We start from the raw sequence: 18220 nt of genomic DNA, 5'->3' as shown, positions 1-18220 counted from the left end.
ATGACCACGGATCACTTTCTAGAATCATCATGATGAGCAGCAATAACCCACAATGACTTTTACAATATATTCCTGAGCTTTCCATTGAGTTACCATGGTGAGGTTGAAATTTGTTTAAACAAACAAGGAGATCATTTTTAAGAGTACAGGCTTGACATCAGCAGTGGATAGACCTGGATGTGGATTCTGCTTCTGACGCCTACAAACTCTCTCTGTGATTTGAGCTAGTTGTTTAACTTTTCTAAGCCTCAGTTTCCTCATCTGTAAGATAAGAATAATCATATCCACCTTGCAGGATTGCTGTGATGTTGCAAGGGATATTTTACAACCAGTAGCTACCACACCACCTGGCACATAGATGGATCTAAAGAAATGGCAGTTATTATCAAAGTCTGACTCTCTGGACAGATTATATGGTGTAATTCTGTTAAACAGAAACTTCAGTTAAACAGACCATGCCATCATTGACCATTGGGCTGTAACACTGGTAATATTTTTGGCTTTAGGTGGAAGCTGTCCAACTCATAGCTGATGGCAAAGCTCCTCGTATTCCCCAGCCAGAAGAAGGGGCAACATATGAAGGTATCCAGAAGAAGGAAAATGCTGAGGTATCTATATCGACTCAAGAACGCATCTCAAAGTTCATGGTCTGCTACCTTTAAGTACTTCCCAATGCACCATTTCCTCACCAAAAGTAGGTCTCTGAGCCAGCCTGCCCCACCCCTCCCCACCTCTGCCACTGATGGAGAGAAATGCCTCTGTTGCCTTTGAGACTCGCAGCGTTAGGAAGTTCAGCCTGTGCTTCGTGTGTTTCTAGATTTCTTGGGATCAATCTGCTGAAGTTTTACACAACTGGATCCGAGGTCATGATAAAGTGCCTGGAGCTTGGACAGAGATAAATGGACAGGTATGTAGTAGGGACCAATTTTTTTCATGTCACGTTTGTAAAAGGTCTTATATGTAAGTCTAGGCTTCCTCTGGTTCTTCCCTTGGGCATGAGGAGGGCCTGTGATTCAAGGTATAGGTGACGCCCTAAAAGAAAACATCCTCCTCTTTACTTAGCATGGATCGAGCGTTTGCTGTGAAGCCAACACTAGGCACAGCCTCCACTCTCAAGGAGGCTGCAGTTTTATGGAGAAAGCAGAAAAGTGAATAAACACTCGTAATACAGTAAGACAAATGCTATCCTTGAGGCCCAGGCTCAGGTGTGTTGGGAAAGGCCTCCTAGAAAAGCTTACCGCTTTGCTGTTTGAGAAGAGGTCAACAGGTGGAGAATGAGACAGAGCCGAAGACCCGGAGACAGAGTGTATCACGCAGTCAGGACTCGCAGAGAGTTCGATCAAGTGGAGCCTCAGGTGTGAGCAGCAGGTGTGAGAGGCATGGGGTGAGATGAGGCAGGGAAGGTGGGCCTTCTAATCCCTGGGGAATCCCAAATCAAATCAGATTCTTGGGTTTCACCTCTTCTAGGAAGGTTTCTGACCTCACACACCCAGTCTGACGGGGTTGGGTGTCCCTTCTCTCTATTCCAACACCCTGCCTACCTCTGGCATAGCATATTATATATTGTAAATGCCTCTTTATCCATCCCTCTTTCCCCAGTAGACTATGAACCCCTTGGGGGCAAGGGCTTCGTGTTATTGTCTTGATAATCTCAGCACTTAAGCAGGGTTCTCAGTGCATGTTAGGTGCCAATAAAAATATGTGGGATTGATGAAGAACTAAGGGGGGACGTTTAGTGCAGTGGTTAAGAGTGTGGGATCTGAAGCCAGAATGTTCCCATTAAAATTCCGGCTCTGCCACTATTTGCTATGTAACCTTGGGCAGGTGACTGAACTATTGGGTGCCTTGGTTTCCTCACTGTAAAATGAGACTAATAATAGGACCTCCTTTATAGGTTGTGGGCTACTGGGAAGATTAAATGAGTTAATACATGTTAATTTATTTAAGTCCTGAGTCCTTAGCATAGAATAAGTAAATAAATGTTGACTCTCATAGTGCTCAATAAATGATAGCTAATAGTCATAGAATTATAATAATAATTATAATAACAAATCAATTGGTGTGCAGCTCTCTTGGTTACAGTCTGGGGCCGGTCTGTTTCCAGGAACTGACCCCCACAGCACCCTGTACTTCCCATCGTGTATCGCTTTGCATTGTAATGTCTGTTTCCTGCTCTGCATCTGCCCTCTCGGACCCACCAACCTCCTCCAAAAACCCCACCTTCAGGCTGCAAAGTCCGGCAGAGCTTTTGATCTCATTCCCCTTTGTGTCAATGTGAATAAACGATAAACGTATATTCATGTCACCCGATGTGGGGCATTTTTTTAAACTCTTCAATCACACGTTCACAGACTCTCTCTTGCTTTGTGTCATTTCTACAGATGCTTGGTATCGTCTCTCACGTTGGGGTGTCCCAGTTTTACCATAAGGGATCATCCCAACTTCAGCTTTCCTGCAGGGAGTGCTGCTCGCACACACCCTGTGGACAGCCGTCCTCATTTCCCCATCTGGCTTTGATCTCTTTATTAGATGGTCACTTTCTATGGCTCATCACTACTGAACGGCTCCGTGCCTCCTGGAGAACCGCTGGAAATTAAAGGTGCCAAGAAGCCTGGTCTTGTTACCAAAAATGGACTTGTTCTTTTTGGTAACGATGGAAAAGCAGTGAGTGTTCGAGATGGTCATCTATAAAGTAACTTTTTGGTTTCCTTCGATAACCCAAGTTATTAAGGCCATAGCTTTCACAAGGTAATCTGGCTTCGCATTGGGATGTGGGAGGCGAGAGATGTCTGTGCCCCGTTTCTCTCTGGGAATGAGCTGGCTCTCTGTGCCTTGATGAGAACAAGGCTCCTCAGGATGGGCCCCAAGGACCTGCGCCGTCTGCTTGCCGTACAGTAGACAGAGTTTGGGGTTTAGTCGGGAAAGAGGATGTGAATCCCCGCTCTGCCTCTTGCTGCTCTGGGGCAGGATGCTTCTCCCCTCTGAGCCTCAGTTTCCTTGTCTGTAAAACAGGGAGAGTAATCCTGTCTGTCTGCCTTCCCATGGCCAGAGTCTGGGAGGATCGAGTGAGATGTATATGGCCATCTTCAGAGGCTCATTGCCTTTGCTTCCTGAGGCAAGTGCCCACCCACATGGCCTGTACTTGGGAGTATGGGCTCTGGGCCTCAGTGGGCCCTTGGGCAACTTCCCAATGAAGAAAGCAAAAATGGAGTTTACCACTTACAGCTACTTTCTGGTAGCTCTCGAGATACATCAGCTGTTGAGATTGTAGGCTTCTGAGTCCAGCTAGTTCTGGGTTCTGACCCCAGCTCTGTTTCTCACTAGCTGTGTGGCATTGGGCAAATTACTTAACCTCATTGAGCCTCCATTTCCTCATCATTAAAATGGGGATAACAGTGCACCTGCCTCCACCAGGATTTATGAGATTAAATAAGATATTTCAGCACATACATACACATTTAGCCCGGTGCCCTGTGCGTAAGTGTTGAGCACAGAGTAAGTGTGCAAATGATGGCAGTCGTTGTAGTAAGAGTAGATATGGTAGGTTTTAGTCCAAACACCTACATCCAAATGTCAATTTTTCAGGGGCTTATCACCTATTTTTTTTTTTTAAAGATTTTATTTTTTTCCTTTTTCTCCCCAAAGCCCCCCGGTGCATAGTTGTATATTCTTCATTGAGGGTCCTAGTTGTGGCATGTGGGACACTGCCTCAGCGTGGTCTGATGAGCAGGGCCATGTCCGCGCCCAGGATTCGAACCAACGAAACACTGGGCTGCCTGCAGTGGAGCGCGCGAACTTAACCATTCCATGGGGCCAGCCCCTTATCACCTATTTTGAGATGTATCTACCCCTAGGCTTAACTTTCCCTTTTGCTGCCTTTATTAATATGTCATTTCAGTTCTTTTACACATGATGGTGATTTAATCCATATTTTTGTATTTTCCAAATAAGCCGGTCCTTATACCCGTGTAATATATATGAGACTTCTCCCCCCACCAACCTCGCTTTTGAATTGTCCTAATCCTCAATTCTTCTGCTTGTTTTGTTGCTATTTTGTAGCTGATGGTAAGAAATCTGCAGCTTGAAGATGGAAAAATGATTCCTGCCTCTCAGTACTTCTCAGGGGGAGAGACATCAGTGCTGGAACTTACAGCCGAGGAGGTGAAGGTGGCAGAGACCATTAAGGTGAACATTTTATGTCCTTTTTATTCCTCTTACCTTGGAAAACTCAGGCATTTTTGTAACTGGTACCATCAGTCCTGTGGGGATGGAACTTTATTTCCTCTTTTTTTAATTAGCTATGATAGGAAATCAACCCCAAAATATATGCAGATTTAGTTCTCACATAAATTATCCGCGGCAGTTCTAGGTGGGCCTGGGGGTTAGGGGTGAAGCTGGAACATGAGGATGAGGGGTAGAGTCATTTAGGGACCCAAGCTCTGCTATCTTCAAGGTCACTCTGGTCACACAAGACAGCCAACAAGGGCATAAGAGCATGGAGAATGGTATGAGGAAGGTGTTTCATGGGCCAACACTGGGAGTGCAGGTCACTTACACTCATATTGATTGACTGAAGTCAGTCACACGGCTGCGTCTAACTTGAAGAGATGCTGAGAAGCGTCCTCAAGCCATGTATCCAAGATGAGGAAGAGAGGTTTGCTGAGGAGCTAGCTCGTCTCTGCCACAGTGTCTACATGGCGCTTCCCTCATAAAAGTTTCCCTCATGTAGGTCATCTGGGCTGGAATTTTAAGCAACGTCCCTGTTATTGAAGACTCAACAGACTTCTTTAAATCTGGAGCAAGCTCAATGGATGTTGTCAGGTAAAACCACCCCCTGTTGACCCACACCCCTCCACCAGGGATTTTGACTTTGGCTTTGACAGTCAAATCCAAATCCTTTCTTCTGGACGTTATCCCTCTGTCCTAACCATCTACTCTATTTCTCTTTTCTTCATCATTTTTGGTTTGTTAGTTTCCATGGTCAAACTCATATATTTGTTCCCTTCTCTTTGTTGCTAGCTAGGAGGTTTTTTTGAGGAAGATTAGCCCTGAGCTAACATCTGCTGCCAATCCTCCTTTTTTTGCTGAGGAAGATTGGCCCTGAGCTAACATCTGTGCCCATCTTCTTCTACTTTATATGTGGGACACCTGCCACAGCATGGCTGATAAGCACTGGGTAGGTCCACACCCAGGATCCGAAGAGGCAAACCCTGAGCCGCCAAAGCGGAGCATATGAACTTAACCGCCACACCACTGGGCTGGCCCCCAGGGGTTGTTTTCATATTTACTATCTACCTAGAAAACCAGCCCTTCTACTTGTTTGTTTCTTTTAAAACTTTGTCTTTATATTTCTTAGCTGATTTTCCTCCAATATGACATTGGAATTGGGGAGCTCTGAGTGAGAATGTTAATCAGGAATTTCCTATATAGTCTGATCCAGAAAGATACCTGACACTGATTACACTTCCCCCAAATCCTTTTTTCTTGTCCTCCCAAATTACCCAGGATGATATATCTAGAATGAGAATTATCAGGATACTTGCACACCCTATAGTCAGAATTTCTCTACAGAAGGTCACAGCAAGTTGAAAGTCCTGAACCTCCCTCACCCCACCATGGCACAAAGAGTGTACCAGAATCCTAATACTGGAGAGTCTTGCAGAGGTGTTTTTTCTTTGAGGGCCACACTATGGCCATTCACTAATTAAACAAGGTGAAGAATGTTACTCCACTTGACATAATCCTTCTTTTCAACAAAGCAAGTGTTCTGGGTGAATATTCTGTTTATTTATTATTCACTCATTTATTTAACAAAATTTGTTGAACACTGACTACATGTCAGGAACAGTTTTTTACATGGGGGATATAGTCATGAGCAAGACAAAGTCCCTTCATTCATGGAGCTTTTTTTTTCTTTTTGGTGAGGAAGATTGTCCCTGAGCTAACATCTGCACCAATCGTCTTCTATTTTGTATGTGGGATGCCTCCACAGCATGGCTTAATGAGCGGTTTGTAGATCCAGGCCCAGGATCTGAACCTACGAGCCCCGAGCTGCCAAACAGAGTGTGTGAACTTTAACTACTACACCACCAGGCCGGCCCCTCATGAAGCTTTTTTATTCCAGTAATCAAAAATGATCATTTCAAGAGCAAATATCATTGTCAGAAGTCAAGAGTGTTGGTTCCTCAAATCACACATTTCTCAGCTATGATTCACGAGTTCCTAGAAACTTCTAATTTGCTCAACTAAGGATGTCAATACTGTACTTTTAAAAGATTTTATTTTTCCTTCTCCCCAAAGTCCTCCAGTACATAGTTGTGTATTTTTAATTGTGGGTCCTTCTAGTGGTGGCATGTGGGATGCCACCTCAGCATGGGCTAATGAGCGGTGCCATGTCCTTGCCCAGGATCCGAACCAACAAAACCCTGGGCCACTGAAGCAGAGCTTGCAGACTTAACCACTTGGCCACGGGGCTAGCCCCCAATACTGTAGTTTTAATGTGATTTTTTTTGCTAGCTAGATATTCCTACAGGAATTACCCATTTCCTGTTGGACTGTATGACTTAGCATAAGCATCTAATGCTATTATCTTGAACTACCAAGGCACCTTATCTCTTTCAGAGAATAAATGACTGAACGACAACTGTGGTAGGCTTTCTATGCTGTATCTAGTACACCAGTGCTATTCAGGAAATGTCAAATAACAGCTGTAATTTGAAAAATCAACAGTAAAAAATCAAAGGATTGGAAAAGACTCCAAAAATTATGTTGACTTATTGGCTGATTCTAATTAGTACCTATATTAACCATGTCATACAAACAAATGTTTGTTTTATTCTTATACATGATCTAGAGAAAATATTCTACAATATCACTTTTGTTTCTCATAATCTTTACAGTCAGGAAATTTCCTTTATTTCTTATTCTTTGAGTACATTTGAAAGGAAAGGAATTTTATGTGCCCCTTATTATCTTGCTTGCAAGTAATTAAAATGTTTTTCCCTTGATTTCTTTTATTTTTAGTCATGTATAAAGTTAAAAACAGAAAAAATTGCCACTGTTCTTCTAAACAGGTTTTTAATTTTTTTCCTCCCAGTCTTATCAATTTCTCTATTATCATAGAAGATGTCATAGGATGTATATAGGCATGTGACATAAGTCTTATTTCAAAGCAACTTGACAAATGTAATCATACCCTTCCCCTCAACCCTTTAGAAAATGTAAGTAACATGAGCTGGTTCTTACTTTAAGGCTGGTGGAAGAGATCAGACAGAAATGTGGTGGGCTTCAGTTACAGAGTGAAGATGTCTATATGGCCACCAAGTTCGAAGACTTCATCCAAAAAGTCGTGAGGAAACTGAGAGGAGAAGATCGAGAAGCAGAGCTAGTGGTGGATTATGTAAGCTTTTCCATGGTGTTTAAAACCTGCATCATTAAGGTCCATGTACTACAGAAAGATTCTGTGCCTTTCATCCGTTTGTTTTTACATTTATAACCTTTTTAAAATAACAGTTTTATTGAGATATAATTCAGATACCATAAAATTCACCCTTTTAAAATGTACAATTTAGCTGTTGTTACTATATTCACAGTTGTGCAATCATCACCCCATCTGATTATGAAACGTTTATATCACCCCAAAAAGAAACCCTGTATCCATTGGCCATCATTCTCTGCTCTCCTCCCCCAGCCCCCAGCCCCTGACAACCACTAGTTTACTTTCTGTCTCTATGGACTTGTCTATTCTAGACATTTCATATAAATGGAATTATATAACATGTGGCCTTTTGCACCTGGCTTCTTTCGCTTAGCATAATGTGTTCAAGGTTCATCCATGTTGCAGAGTATATTTATCACTCCACTCCTTTTCCAGGCCAAATAATGTTCCATTGTGTCGCCACACCACATTTTGTTTATCCATTCCTCAGTTGACGTGCATTCAGTTTGTTTCCACATTTTGGCTATTATAAATAATGCTTCTATGAAAATTCATGTATAATTTTTTGTGTGAACATATGTTCTCAGTTCTCTTGGGTATATATCTAGGAGTAGAATCAATGAGTCATATGGTAACTCTATGTTTAACTTTTTGAGGAACTACCAAACTATTTTCCAACGTGGCTATACCATTTTACAATCCTACTAGCAATGCAAGAAGGTTCCAGTTTCTCCGTGTCCTCATCAACATTTGCTATTGCCTGTCTTTTCTATTTTAGCTGTCCTAGTGGGTGTGAAGTGGTATCTCTTTGTGGTTTTGATTTATATTTCCCTAATGACTAATGATGAGCATCTTTTCATGCACTTATTTGTCATTTGTATATCTTCTTTGGAGAAATGTCTATTCAAATCCTTTGCCCATTTTTTAATTGGGACATTTGTGTTATTAATTATTGAGTTGTAAGAGGCCTTTGTATATTTCGGATGTTAGACCCTAATTAGTTTTATGACTTGTAAATATTTTCTCCCATTCTATGTGCTTTCTTTTCGCTTTTTTGATAGCGTCTTTTGACACTCATTTTAAAATTTGATTAAGTCCAATTCATCTGTTTGTTCTTTTGCCACTTGTGCTCCTATATGTCTTGATTAATGCCTTTTTTTTTTGCTCCTCTACTCCTTTGCTGCTTTCTTTTGTGTTAAATGGCTATCGTCTGGTATGCCAGTTCAATCCCTCATTGTTTCTTTACCGTATATTCTTAGTTATTTTCTCAGTGGTTGCCTTGAGGATTACAATGGACATTTTCGCTCAAGACATTCTAGTTCAGATTAATACCAACTTAATACCAATAGTATAGAAAAACTTTGCTGCAATATAGCTTTGCTCCCTACCCGCTTATCTGTGCTATTATTGTCCTACAAATTACATATTTATACATTATAAGCCTGCCAATATATTTTTATAATTACTGCTTTACGCAGTTGTCTTTTAAATCAGATCGGGGAAGAAAAGCATTAAAAACAAAAATACATTTCAAAAACAAAAAAACCCTTTGTTTACCTTTATCAGTGCTCCTTACATCTTCATGAAGATTTAAGTTACCGTCTAGTGTTCTTTCATTTCAGCCTGAAGGACAGCTTTTAGTGTTTTTGAAGGGCAATGTGCTAACAGTTCTTTCAGTTTTGGTTCATTTGGGAATGATTTAATTTCTCCTTTGTTCTTCGAGGGTATTTTTGCTGCAGATGGGATTTTCGGTTGACAGTCTTTTTCTTTTAGCACTTTGAAGATGTCATCCTATTGCCTTCTGGCCTCCATGGTTTCTGAGGATAAGTCAACTGTTGATTTTACTGAGGATCCCTTTTATGTAGTGAGTTGCTTCTCTCTTGCTGCTTTCAAGATTCCCTCTTTGTCTTTGTCCTTTGTCCATTTTATCATGATGTGCCTAGGATGCATCTCTCTGAGTTCATCCTACTCGGAGTTTGATGAGCTTCTTGGATGTGCAGATTAATTTTTTTAATCAAATTGGGGGCATTTTCAGCCATTATTTCTTCAAATATTCTTTCTGCCCTTTCCACCTCTCCTCTCCTTCTGGGACTCCTATTATGCATGTGTGGGTATATTTGATGGTGTCCCTGCAGCCTCTGCGTGTCTCTTCATTTTTCTTTATTCTTTTTCTTTCCTGTTTCTCAAACTGGATATCTCTATTGACCTATTGTCTAGTTTGCTAATTCTTTCTTCTGCCCCCTTGAATCTACTTTTGAGCCCCTCTAGTGAATTTTTTTAATTTCAGTTATTGCACTTTTCAACTCCAGAGTTTCTATTTGGTTCTTTTTTTTATAATTCTTATCTGTTTGTTGATATTCTCTGTTTGATGAGACGTTGTTCTCTTACTTTCCTTTAATTCTTTGGACGTAGTTTCCTTTAGTTCTCTGAACATATTTATAAAAGCTTATTAAAATCTTTGTCTAATAAATCCAATGTCTAGGCTTCTTCAGGGATGGTTTCTATTGACTGCTCTTTTTCCATTGTGTATGGGTCATTCTTTCCTGTTCCTTTGCATGTCTTGTTATCTTTTGTTGAAAACTAGCCATTTTAAATAATAGAATATGGCAGCTCTGGAAATCAGATCCCCCCTACCTTCACAGAGATTGTTGTTGTTGCTGGTTGTTATTGTTGCTTTTTCTCTATTTAGTGACTTTCTTGGACTAATTCTGTAAAGCCTTATTGTTTGTTGTTTACCACCCTTGAAGTCTCTGCTTGGTTAACTTAGTGGTCAGCTAATGATTGGGCATAGATTTCCTTAAATTCCTTGAACAGATAAGTCTCCCAGCCTTTACTGTGGGACTCATGGTGTGTTGGAGTATACCTTTAAAGCTCCAGCAGGATGTTCACAACTCCACCTTAATCTTCACACACTTCCTGCTTGCACAGAGACTCAGGTCAGCCAGAGCTAAGAGATTAGGGCTTTCTTAGGTCTTTCCTGGGCACATGCACAAGCCCTGCACATATGTTGGCCTTCTAGAGTCCCAGGAATATGTCAGAGCTTCTTTAAAGCTTCCTATGGATATGTCATGCCCATTTTTCCTTTTCATTTCTTTCATCACCCATTTGTTAGCCTCACTTGGTGTTAGTGCCTCAGGCAGCTGCAATGTTAAACAGTCGCCACTGATTATTTTGGACGAATGCCCTAGGGATAGAGCTGATTGTGCTGCAAGCTCTGAGTCAGGGCTAATAAAGACAAGCCCTGAGGATGCAGCTTTTCAGGACACTGCCATGCCAAATCGTAATAACTCTCTGGGATGAGTCTTTGAGAGAGCTCCAGACCCGCTTTTCCCCCTCTGGTGGCTAATAGGCTGCTCGTTTTCACAGCTATGATCGTTGCAAAGATGTTGATTTTGAAGTTACTGCAGAGCTGTCAAGAGAGAGATGGGTAGAGGGCAAATTAATATGCCACAAAGCTCACTGGTCTTACAGAAATTCATCTGTTTTTCTTGAATAAATGAATTCTTGCAATCCTTTGATTAATTTACAGAGTTATGAGAAAAATGATTTTGACAATATTTTCTAGTGTTCTCATTGCTTTTATGAAGGTGAGAATTTTCAGAGGTCCTTAATCTACTATTTCAGAAGTGCTTCTCATCCATTTGTTTTTAATAAAAGTTAGGTAAATTTGGAAATCAGTTTAGCACCATCGGGTTAAGATCATGAATTTTGGAGGCAGACCAACCTAGATTTGAATCCGAGTAACGCTGCTTGCTAGCTGTGTGACCTTTGGCAAGTTAGTTAACTCCTCTAAGCCTCAGTTTCCTCATACCTTAAATGGGAGAATAATAACATCCTCCTCATAGGGTTGTTGAGAGAATCAGATTAGATAATACACGTAAGACACGTAGCATATTCCCAGAATGATGGGTTTAGAAAACTGGGTTATATGCAGGGACTGAACACATCAATTCAGGTGAACTTCCCTTCATTATATCCTATGTAAACACAAGGGAAATATTTCATGGAACATGAGTACTTGGTATGGGATAAGGCAAGATACCCTCTCTCGATTTTTTGTTTCTTTTTTAAGTATCATCAATTTCTCTATATGAAATAATTTTTTAAATCATTAAATTTCCTTTTTAATACCTTGCGCCAACAATATGGAATTTTATTTTAATAATGCTCTTTCGCATATATTATCTCAGTTATTCCTCTTAATAGCTGTAAGAAGCAGGTATCATATGTTATTGTTGAAACAACTGAGGTTCACAGAGGTTAATGGACTAACCTGTATTCACTTGTTAGCTAATAGCAGAGACTACAATCTAGGCAACACATATGTAAGAGAGAGAAAGTGAAAATGGGGAAGAACAGAAGGAAAGAAAACTTAAAATGGCACCGGTGTAAAAAGCAAGCCTATTGACAAACGCGATTTCAAGGCTTTCAGTGAAAGCAATGGCTGCACTCCATAGATACCGCCTCTAGATGGAGGTGTTTCATTATCCGGAGGTCTTTTGAGTTATCATTCATCTGGGTAAGGAAGAAAACCAGATCTTCGTAAAGCCCAGCTTTGAGCACGTCGGTCATCACCAATGCTAACCTCCTGCCTCAGTGGCCAATCTGAGCATCGTGAGGGTCAAATCTTATACATGCTTGTCTTTTCTGGACAGTAGGACCTAGAATCCTGTTGACTTAACTTCTCTCTCTGCGTTAGTGAAAAAGCTTCTTTATTACTATTTGGTATCAGATGCATAACCACAGAAACCCGTTGAATCTATGAATATAATTCTCTTTCTTAGGTTTCAAAAGAGGTCAATAAAATGACAGTAAAAATGCCATATCAGTGTTTCATAAATGGACAGTTCACAGATGCCGATGATGGAAAGACTTACGACACTATCAACCCAACAGATGGATCTGTGAGTAATTACTTAGTGTGCGTAGTGACCACTGGCCATGGCTTTTTAGTTTATACACAGTTGTCAAACAGACAGTCTTAAGAAGTTACTTTATTCTTTCAGTCTTCCTCCAAGTACTTAATACAAATGTACTTCATGCATTTCTTTCAACTGTTCAATTCCGGTATTGGCTGCTGTTAACTATAGTAGCCCATTTTATGGAACGAATATTTATGATAAATTTAGATGGATAGCTACATCTATACACATCAGAGGCACATCTCCACATGAAGCTATATGTGGAAAAAGTTTGCAGACTTCACAAGCTCATGGCAAGAAATTCAGCTTCCGTAAGGCACTAGAATAGTTATAGTTTTCCTAAAGGTGTCTTTCCATATTGTGGTGTGGCATGAGAAGTACCAAATTTCAGACTCATAATTTTCATGTTAAAATTTTGTTTTTATTTCCTGTGTTACTGGATGTATTGATTTCTCCATCATAAAATTCTGTGGATTTTATAATGTAACATTAATTCTAAGAAGCATACTTATATTTCTCTCTATGTAAATAACTTATAACCTATTTTTACTTGAAATAGACAATATGCAAAGTGTCTTATGCCTCTTTGGTGGATGTTGACAAGGCAGTAGCAGCAGCTAAAGATGCTTTTGAGAACGGTGAATGGGGGCGAATGAATGCAAGAGAAAGAGGAAGATTGATGTACAGGTATGTTTTTTAAAACGTAAGATGACGTAGTCTACACAGAAATTGAAATATATAGTGACGTACCCCTGAAACTGAGATAATGTTATAAACCAATGTGCCCTCAATCAAAAATTAAAGAAAAAATAATAAAGATAAATATTTTACAATATAAAAAAATGCAAGTCTGCGACCTTTGGATATTGGCTAACTGCCAAAAAATTTAAAAATTTCTTCAAAACCTTCTAGTATGCACCTATTATACCTAATCATAGGTATAATAATAGTAATATGTCTTCTGTACTTGATCATACAAAATTCCATGCATTTGAGTTTCTGATTTTTGTATTATTGCTTGTATCAGTCAGTGTCCCAGTGGGAAATGAAGTTTAATAAAGGATGGTTACAAAGATGTGGGCAAGGTCAAGGGAATCCAGCAAAGGATAAGGAAGCATCTGAGCAGGGGCAGCAACGGGAGAAGCTACCACTGCTCCCAGGTCTGAAGGAGCTGTTGCTAGAATCTGGCAAGATGTGCAGCTGGAGGAGAAGACCAGGTGACGGCGGTTTTGGTGGAGGGACACAGCAGCTGCTGAACTGCAGCCATCAGTGAGGCAGCCAGAGGGTTCGAACCCCCTCCACTTCTGCCCCCCGTTCACCAGTCTCCTGGGGGTGCTGCCCATTGGCCTCTCATTGGCCAAGCCCAGAGAGAGAGCAGGGGAGCAGGGGATGTAGTCTATAAAGGTCATCCTCCCGGGTCTCAGAGCAGGATGGAGAATGGATGAGAGCAGCAGATGGAGGATATCCAGCAGCCTGTTGTTTTCAAAGACAAATTTTAAATCAGCTTGATGTGTAGGGAATAGGAGTAAGGGGGAAAAATACTGAGGCCGGAGTATGCTAAGAGTAATTAGATTCGATCATAAATTCAACTTTCCTCTTACCGAAAGCCAAACTCCTAACCTTGGTCAAAAGCTCTCTTAGAGCAGGGTCTGGAAGAAACAGTAGGGGAGGACGATTTCAAGCTTGACCTTGGGATGGTCCAAAAGGAACAGCTCGGAGAACCACTAAAGGAAAGAAAGCAAATGGCGGAGGTGAACACGAAAGATGCATTTTGACTATTTCATCATCGTTAGACAGTCCTAGACTTATCTTCCCATAGAAACTGGACACCAAACAAAAATCCGTTGTGGTGTCTGTAACTCATTCCATGCATTTCTATCTTGTCCTCTTCAGTTAGTGTTGGAAATACTTCTGAACCAACCAGAAAGCCTCAAGTGTTCATGGGGTCTCAAGGAGCGTGGATTGCACCCTAACCTCTCCCTGAATATTCCTGACCTAGCCACAGTCCCACTGTTTTCTGTCAAGGATCTCCTTGGATGTCATTGATCTCCATGGATCTCCTTGGATGTCATTGATCTCCATGGATCTCCTTGGATTACCGTGGCTCAGTCACTGGTCTACTTCTTACACATTTATGAGGCAAATTATATAGACTTCCCTCTGCTTCTCCTTTGTAACTCTTGAGACAAATTCTTTGTGAAATTCTTTGTTTAATGTCTGTCTGCCCTGCTGGACCACATTGTCCATGAGGACAGAGACCTGGTCCATTTGTGTCCACCTCTGAATTCTCAGCCCTCAGGATGGTGCCTTATACGTAAGAGGGGCTCAATCAGTATTTGCTGAATGAATTTCTTTCATGATCGTACAGACTTGCAGACCTACTGGAAGAGAACCAAGAGGAGCTGGCGACCATTGAAGCTCTCGATTCAGGGGCTGTCTACACCTTGGCTCTCAAGACTCACATTGGAATGTCTGTGCAAACATTCAGATATTTTGCTGGCTGGTGTGACAAAATTCAGGTACACAAGTGTTAGTTGTCTTCATGCGGATCATTCCAAAAGGAAAAGGGACGAACATTTATTAGACTGTGAAGACACTGGGTCAGAGCCATGTCTAATGTAGGCTTTCTCATCTAATCTCTAAAACAGTTATCTGAGGTGGGTGGATGGCTATCATCCTTTATTACTGCTAAGGGAATGGAGGCTTGAGGACAGTGAATGACTTGCCTATGGTCACATAGTTGTAAGTAAACCTTAGAGCTAGGACTTGAACTCAAGACTTTCTGAACCTGAAGTCTAATGATGTTCTTTGTACTTTGCTATAGTGTCTCCTGAGGGCATCTAGTAGTCTTCTGGACATACAGGAAGAATCCTGGTATCATGGAGGGATTGCAAACTCAAATGCCCCCAGAGGCCAGAGAGCTGACATAGATGAGCTAAGCAGGCTGGGTAAAAGAAAACAATTTTTAAAGACATGGGTACAATAAATATTTCATTTTCCTTTTTACTGTAAGAAAATAAATAGCACATGTGATGATAAATGACAGCTACACTTGGTCTTAGCATTGGGGACACAAAAGGGAAAGAAAGGGCTCATAGCAAACAGCAGAAAGCATGCTACTCACAGACTCATGATAACCACTGCAGTACCAGCCATCACAGCCACAGTCCCAGCAGCAAGAAGGAAGAAGTGGGGAAGAGGGAGAAAGGTAAAAGGACTTTAAAAAGTATTCCTACCCTCTCAATACTTTCTGTTTCTATCTCCCACTGGCCCTCTCTATCTGCTAGGAAGACTGAGGAGCATAGTATTTTTTCTGGGCACGTTGTTGCCACCACTATTAATATAGACTCAGACCTGGGTCTGTCTCAACTTTGCCACTTACCAGCAGATGTTTTTAAATTTATTTTGCCTCTCTGAGCCTACTTTCCTCATCTGTAAAATTGTCACAGTAGTACATATCTTCAAGTTATGTAATGAGGATTAGGAGTAAGTGTTTATGGGGCCAGCCTGTGGCCGAGTGGTTAAGTTCACACACTCCGCTCTGGCAGCCAAGGGTTTCACCTGTTCAGATCCTGGGTGCGGACATGGCACTGCTCATCAGGCCATGCTGAGGCAGTGTCCCACATGCCAGAACTAGAAGGACCCACAACTAAAATATACAACTATGTACCGGGGGGCTTTGGGGAGAAGAAGAAAAAAAGAAGATTGGCAACTGATGTTAGCTCAGGTGCCAATCTTTAAAAAAAAAAAGAAGATAGAAATGTTTATATACTACAGAATTAGACAAGTCTGCAGCATAGTAGGTCTTGTACATAAATGTAGTTTTTATTATTGTTCAGCCACAAAGCCATACATATGTAAGTATTTAGCAATCGTGGTTCAGGTTCATCCTTTATCATCAATTATGAAATCCAGATAGTTCTGAAGCCTGAAAATTGATTTGTTTGATTGGTTCAAATTCATTTGGTGCCAAAATCCGACCTGAATCTACATGAGTCTATTTCTAATCTTTATTTATATCATTTAGAGTGAATATTCGTACATTTCACTGAATAAATATTAATGCGTTTGATTATGGGGGGCTGCCCGAGACCCACTTGGGGGTTATAGATAATATAACATAATATAAGGTATGTGTATTGTTATGTTTCTAAAGTCAAAGAAATTCTGAATCCTAGAACAGCCCTGGCACCAAGGATTTCAGATAAGAGATTGTACACTTGTATTAGAATATCAATAATACTTTATGTGCCAAAATAATCAAATAGCTTCAGTTGAAGACTATTATCATCAATCAGTTGGGATTAAGTTTGGCTGCATATATCAGAAAAGTCAAAGAAGTTCGTTTTTCTCTAAATTTCAAGGAGTCCAAAGGCAGGCAGGGCTAGTATGTGAGGCACAGGCTCTTCTCTCTCTGCCAGGCCTTAGTGCCTTGTGACTTCCTTAGTACCATGTGACTTCCATTTTCAAGGCTGTCTCATGGTCTCATGATAACCACTGCAGTGCCAGCCATTTCAGCAACCTTCTGATCAGGAAGAAGGAAGAAGAGAGAGTAGGGAGAAGGGTAAAGGGCACTTGTCTGAGCTGAGTCAGCCTACTTTAAAGAGCATTCCCCTTCCAATGTTTTGTGCTTACATCTTCCGTTGACCATCCCTGTCTGCTATGGAAACGGGAAGCGGTGTTTTATCTGGGCACCTTGCCATCCCCATTATCAATATAGGATTTCCGTTACTAAGGTCAGAGGGGAGAACTGATATGGGGCAGGCAATTAACATTCTCTGCAGTGCCAAGAAATTGGGAATGGAGGTGACGAAATTAGAACTATGTTTATTCTTCTGTGTCTCAGTTCTTTCGAGAAAGGAACAGCAGCTTCTTTTTTGGTGCAGATATATTTCTTTAAATCAAACACTGCCTTTCATATCAGCTAAGAAAAAATAAGAAAAGCAGACAGAAAATGCATTCTTTGAGATTAAATTTACTAACTTCAGTTAGTAAAATAAGTATCACCTTTTTTTGTGGTTTAGGGTTCTACGATTCCCATCAACCAGGCCCGTCCCAATCGCAATCTGACCTTTACCAAGAAGGAGCCGCTTGGGTAAGACAAGGAGAGCGTGTGAGGGATCTGCGGGAGCTGTGTTGTTCTGAGACGACTAAGGATGCCGTCTTCCCTCCCTGCAGCGTCTGTGCCATCATCATCCCCTGGAATTACCCGCTGATGATGCTGGCGTGGAAGAGCGCCGCGTGCTTGGCAGCAGGCAACACCTTGGTGCTGAAGCCAGCGCAGGTGAGATGTGGGGACCAGGTGCAAAGTCTCCTCCTCTCCTGTTAACTTAAAAACAGAGGCATACAGGGGCCAGCCCCATGGCCTAGTAGTTGAGTTCAGTGCACTCCACTCTGGTGGCCCAGGTTCAGTTCCCAGGCACGGACCTACACACCAGTCAGCAAGCCATGCTGTGGCAGCATCCCACATACAAAATAGAGGAAGATGGGCACAGATGTTAGCTCAGGGCCAATCTTCCTCAACAACAACAAAAAAACCCAGAGATGTACATTTATAAATATTAGGTCTTTAAACAAAAAAGGAGTTGTATATTATGACATCTTTTCATATATTATGGGCATCTTTTTGTATTAGTAAATACTCATTTTTAATAGCTACCCAATGCATCCTATGAGATTCCACAATTTACAACTTCCATGACAATGAAAGCAAACATAGTGTGCATCAGTGAAATGCACTGAATTTCTACAAACCAGTTCAATTCTTGCAAAACGCCAACTGCCCAATAATTAGGGAATTATTTAGAGTAACTATGAAACATCAAAAGAAAAAGTATTATACAGGATTCAAATTTTAATT

General features: G+C 41.1%; 1 protein-coding gene across 2 annotated transcripts in view; it reads left to right on the top strand.

The window, feature by feature from the left end:
* The window catches only part of ALDH1L2 (aldehyde dehydrogenase 1 family member L2), a 58183-nt gene that overhangs the window by 14863 nt on the left and 25100 nt on the right, over nt 1–18220 (top strand). For both annotated transcript variants that reach the window (XR_545300.2, XM_008522860.2), the window contains exons 5-15: nt 507–608; nt 818–907; nt 2530–2664; nt 4060–4185; nt 4730–4821; nt 7252–7399; nt 12223–12342; nt 12920–13047; nt 14729–14879; nt 17385–17455; nt 17539–17644. Coding sequence is in view for 1 of the 2 variants with exons in the window: in XM_008522860.2 (XP_008521082.1) it covers nt 507–608; nt 818–907; nt 2530–2664; nt 4060–4185; nt 4730–4821; nt 7252–7399; nt 12223–12342; nt 12920–13047; nt 14729–14879; nt 17385–17455; nt 17539–17644 (1269 nt within the window). In the remaining variant the exon portion in view is untranslated. The remainder of the gene's footprint in view (nt 1–506; nt 609–817; nt 908–2529; nt 2665–4059; nt 4186–4729; nt 4822–7251; nt 7400–12222; nt 12343–12919; nt 13048–14728; nt 14880–17384; nt 17456–17538; nt 17645–18220) is intronic.

This window comes from Equus przewalskii, chromosome 29, assembly GCF_037783145.1.
Source record: "Equus przewalskii isolate Varuska chromosome 29, EquPr2, whole genome shotgun sequence".
Taxonomy (NCBI): domain Eukaryota; kingdom Metazoa; phylum Chordata; class Mammalia; order Perissodactyla; family Equidae; genus Equus; species Equus przewalskii.
The sequence above is the reverse complement of the archived record's forward strand: the minus strand, read 5'-3'. Positions and strand labels throughout refer to the sequence as shown.